The sequence below is a fragment of the Leuciscus leuciscus genome (genome assembly GCF_965113295.1).
Source record: "Leuciscus leuciscus genome assembly, chromosome: 21".
NCBI lineage: Eukaryota > Metazoa > Chordata > Actinopteri > Cypriniformes > Leuciscidae > Leuciscus > Leuciscus leuciscus.
Genome location: NC_138745.1, coordinates 37,495,706 through 37,500,705, shown reverse-complemented (window position 1 = coordinate 37,500,705; position 5,000 = coordinate 37,495,706). Strand labels below are relative to the sequence as shown.

Genomic DNA, 5,000 nt, shown 5'->3' with positions numbered 1-5,000 from the left:
GCTGGGTTTTGATTGGTGCTTTGCTGCACAGGAAGTGACATCATTATTGGTGTAAATAAAGGGCTATATAATATATAATATTTATAATACATGCCCTCTCATATTGATTTTCAAGGGCATTTTTACCTTTCATGAGGGCTTTTTTTCCAGCTTTATAGAATTGTGTGAATCCATAAAACAAAATAAAATACTTTAGTTGAATAATTTTTTCTGAAATTATAATTAATTTGACAATCAGAACAATCATGGCTATTAATTATAAAATCCAATGACCACCAAATACAAAGGTAAATAATGTTTTCAAATGTTGAACCGAGGCATTTTTACCTTTCATGAGGGCTTTTACCCGGGCATATAAAACTATGTGAATCCATACAAATAAAATAAAATTTAAATAATAATAAAACTAATAAAAATAAATAAAACAGAACAAAACAAAACAAAACAATTTTTCTGAAATTATAATTAATTTGACAATCAGAACAATTATGGCTATTAATTATAAAATCCAATCAACACCAAATACAAAGGTAAATAATGTTTTCAAATGTTGAATTGTCACTGAGACTGATCTCAGATCTGCACTGACGACACACACCACTAACACACACGAGTTTTGCATCATTGACTCTGTTATTTTCCTGTTTATTACTGTGAATCTGCTTTGAAATGATCTCTATTGTATAAAGCGCTGTAGAAATAAAGAGGACTTGACTAGTTTGAAGTATTTTGCTCCGAGCTCTGCTTCGTTTGTTGATTCTGCTGTCATTATTCTGTTTAAAGCAGAAGTGGACGAATATAGTCTGATATGAAGAGCTGTTATTCAGTGTGTGGTGGTGTGTTTCTCTCTCTTCAGGACGGTGCATTACGAGGGTGGAGCCGTGTCCATCCACGCCAGATCCCTGTGGAGGCTGGAGACGCTGCGAGTCGCGTGAGTGAACATCTCAACACCTGATCTGGACATGAGCTCATCTCTGTTCTCCTCTGAGATCTGTTCAGCTCAGCAGAAACACTCAGTTTTACTATTTACACTACCAGTCAAACATGTGGAAGAATTAGGATATTTTTAAGTTTTATAAAGAGTCTCTTCTATTTGATCAGAAATACAGTAAAAACAGTGAATATTATTCCAGTGTAAATGGAATAATCTGTTCTCTATGTGAATATATAGTAAAGTGTAATTTATTCCTGTGATCAAAGCTGAATGTTCAGCATCATTACTCCAGTCTTCAGTGTCACATGATCCTCCAGAAATCACTCTAATATGAGGATTTCAATTTAGTTCTATTTTGAATTCACACTTTTAAAAATGCACATGACATTTCTGATTTCATGGGTCTTCACTGATAAAGTAGAGCACAGACTCATGTTTGACCCTGAAAGAGCCCATGATGCCGCAGTGATGATGTCATCGGGTCTCAGGTTTGACCCTTCTGGCAGCAGAAGCAGCGTTTGTTCCCATGAAGCCTTTAATTACACACTGCAGGACGTCTGACTAAAAATAATCGGAGGACGCTGAAGTTGGAAGCGTTTTATCAAAAGTGGCATTTTGGTGTTGGGGCCGGATTCTGGAGCAGGAGCCCGGCACTGTTCCACTTCTGCTTCTTCATCATGAGCATCAAAGCTGTGTACACGTCATTCTACTCGTGCTGTTCCCAACCTGTACCAATCCCTTGAGCCGCTGTTTGTCTTGGAAGAGTACAGTTATCAGATGCAAAACACAAACTTAATTCACCATGAAAGTATCAGAACATATGACTCATGCGCTATATACATATATACAGTCAAACCAACACTTACTCACACACCTTCAACATTTCTCACATTATCACAGTTTATTCTCTATAGTTTAGAACAGGGGTTTTCAAACTGGGGGCCGCGGAACAGGGGGCGCCAGGGGGGCCGCAGCAAGTTGGAAAAAAAAGCGGAAAAAAAAGTTAAAAAACGTCACAAAAAAAAAGTGTTAATATGAGTATTGTTATGAAATAACATTATAATAATTTGTTGCATAGCCTATCTGAACATTATACTTTTAATGCTAATCTTTTAGAGATGAACTGATTGATCGGCTGGTGACCAGAATTGGCAGATTTTTGGGCGATTTTCAGTCTGACTGTGACATATGCCGATTCAAATGCACTCGGGCGCCGCATGATTAACATCGCGTAACATCAGCATCACACGTGCACACAGAACGCACATGTAGCGACCCTGAAACCTTGTGAATTACGGCCGTTTCAGACCGCAAGCGGCGCGTGAGCAGCGCAAATTTTTTTCCGGCGTGCATGTTCAGTGAGTGCATTCACACTGCGAGCAGGAGCGTCGCGTGAGCGTCAAGCAGGAGCGTCGCGTGCCGTGAGCAGTAGTGAAGCGGAGGGTTTCGGCGCCGTCTATTTTTGCTGCGCTGCTCACGCTCAATTAAAGCGAAAGCACACTTTTGATGGACAAAATAAATATGATTTCACACAAAAAGTACCAAAAATGCACATAATTTGCATGTAGGCTATAGTGTGTTTTAACAAGAACTGGAGTAGGCTATGTCAGAAAAGAAAATGAAGACTCAAAAATATTTTTAGAAAATGTACCCATTTAAACTTGTTTTTATTAATCAGTTTGGGTAAAAGTGGTGTTTTATAAAAAATATATTTATAGAAAATAAATATTTGTGTGTGCTGTAAAGTGGTTAGAAAAAATTAAATCAGAATCGGCTAAAATCTGTATCTGCAGGTCAAACTCAATGAAAAATCGGAATCGGTCTTGAAAATTGTAATCGGTTCATCTCTATAATCTTTCTGATTGGCTGGTATCAAACACCATCACATAATCTGATGTTCACCTAGATGTTTTATTTATTTATTTCTACATTTGCCACAGTATTGTCGATGGGTTCAATAACATTGAACCATTGAACCTTGGCCAGAACCTAGTAGTATTTGGGGGGCCTTGTCATGGAAAAGTTTGGGAACCCCTGGTTTAGAAAATGGTAATAAAATGTTGATATTTGACTGGTTTTGTCCGTCCTTCTGTTAGACTGTCTCACACATGAATTATGTTGAATATCTGTCAGCTGTTAAATTTAACTACACAATTAGATAATACCAGTTTAGCTCAACCAATCACCAAGCAATGCTTCATTTTGTTCAGTCTGTGTGTAAAAAGAGCATTAGCAATTAAAGAAAACACACTTCAGCAAAACATGATCAGCTCAAAGTGTCCCAATCATTTTTGGTCCCAAATTTGTATAAGTTTTACTGGTAGTCACTGAATGAAGAGTCTTTGGGTATAATATGTCACAGTTTACTTTATTTTGCTCTCCTCACTTACACTAATGAACTATAGTGTCCTGATCATGATCACACTAGTGAAACAAATATAAAAAATGATATCTGGTGTCTGATAAATTTTTGGTTTGAGTGTGTATATATATGTGTGTGTGTGTGTGTTTGTATATGCCTGTGTGCAGGTGGAGCGGCAGTCACATCCGCTGGGGTCAGCCGTTTCGCTTGCGTCATGTGACCACGGGGAAATATCTCAGCATGATGGACGATCAAGGGCTCCTGCTGATGGACAAGGAGAAAGCGGACATCAAATCCACGGCTTTCTGCTTCCGTTCCTCAAAAGTGAGACTGACGATAACCTGAGCTTCTAATGCCTCATTATCACATCACCTCATTTGCATACGAGTGAGAATGTAGATTAAGATCCTGAATTTGAATTGGATTTGTGTCAGGAAGCAAACAGAATTGAATGGAAGCCACATAAGAAAAAAAACAGGCTTTAGTAAATCATAATTATGACAAAAGGTCAAACTTAGAATATGCATGTCATTATTATAAGTTGAAAAGTTGAAATTATGACTTTATCAATATTATCAACATACAGTGGTGGGCAAAATTATTAGAACACTTGGTATATTTAAGAGGTTTAGTTGTTATTTTCCAAGAGGACAATGACCCTAAACATTCTCCTAAGTATTGCCGGAACTTTCTGCGATGGATCTGCTGGAATATGGAAAATGATGAACTGGCCACACCACATATTAAAGTTAAAAGTGGATAAAAACAGTATGACTCACTTCTAATATTTGTGGTGCTCAGAGCAACCATCTGCATGTTTCATGAACATTATGAAATGAAATCATTATCAATATTTTCAGATCTGTCAGGTGTTCTAATAATTTTGGCCACCACTGTAATATGTCATAATTATGGCTTGGAATATCACAATTTTGACTTTTCATCTCATAAATATGACTTAGTATGTCATAATTTCAATTTTCTATTAGGATTGAGAATTATTACTGAAGAAAGAATAACTGTTGGCTGTTCATTGGCTGTTTTGTCACTACTGATCTATTGATATGAGTTTAGAGAAATATGAGCAGAAATGTGTTATCAGGTATTAAAATGTAATTTTTATTATTCGTAATTGTGTTCATAATTAATACACATTTTGATGTTTTTTCATTCTAACGCTTGATATTTTGATGAGCCACACTGTTGAACTAATATATCAAATCTCAAAATGTAACTATATCATCCATCTCTAATATTAAGATTATAAACATTAACATGATGATTTTCTGTAAAGTTGATATGAAACTATGTGTGTGTAAAGAGAGATATATATACGACTTGACTTGTGATGTCTTCCTGTCACCTGAGTTCAACTTTCTGAGTTGAGTCTGAACTATTAAAGTCGAATTGAACTCAGTTTTTAAATGTATATTTTTGCTGAACTCTTCTCAGGTCAGCATGAGTGTTTACCCATGATCCTCTGCTCCCTGTCCTGCAGGAGAAGCTGGACTTTGGCCTGAGGAAGGAGGTGGATGGGATGGGCGTCCCAGACATTAAATACGGAGACTCGGTCTGCTACATCCAGCACGTGGACGCCGGGCTCTGGCTCACATACCAGTCTGTGGACGCCAAGTGTGCTCGCATGGGCGGTGTCCAGAGGAAGGTGAGGACGTCACCGGCATTCACCAGCAAAATGAACAACTG

General features: G+C 37.5%; 1 protein-coding gene across 9 annotated transcripts in view; it reads left to right on the top strand.

Annotated features, from left to right (window-relative positions):
* The window catches only part of ryr2a (ryanodine receptor 2a (cardiac)), a 167,446-nt gene that overhangs the window by 46,179 nt on the left and 116,267 nt on the right, over positions 1-5,000 (top strand). For all 9 annotated transcript variants that reach the window (XM_082152374.1, XM_082152373.1, XM_082152376.1 and 6 more), the window contains 3 exons: positions 857-931; positions 3,464-3,620; positions 4,795-4,959. In XM_082152374.1, coding sequence (XP_082008500.1) covers positions 857-931; positions 3,464-3,620; positions 4,795-4,959 — 397 coding nt within the window. The remainder of the gene's footprint in view (positions 1-856; positions 932-3,463; positions 3,621-4,794; positions 4,960-5,000) is intronic.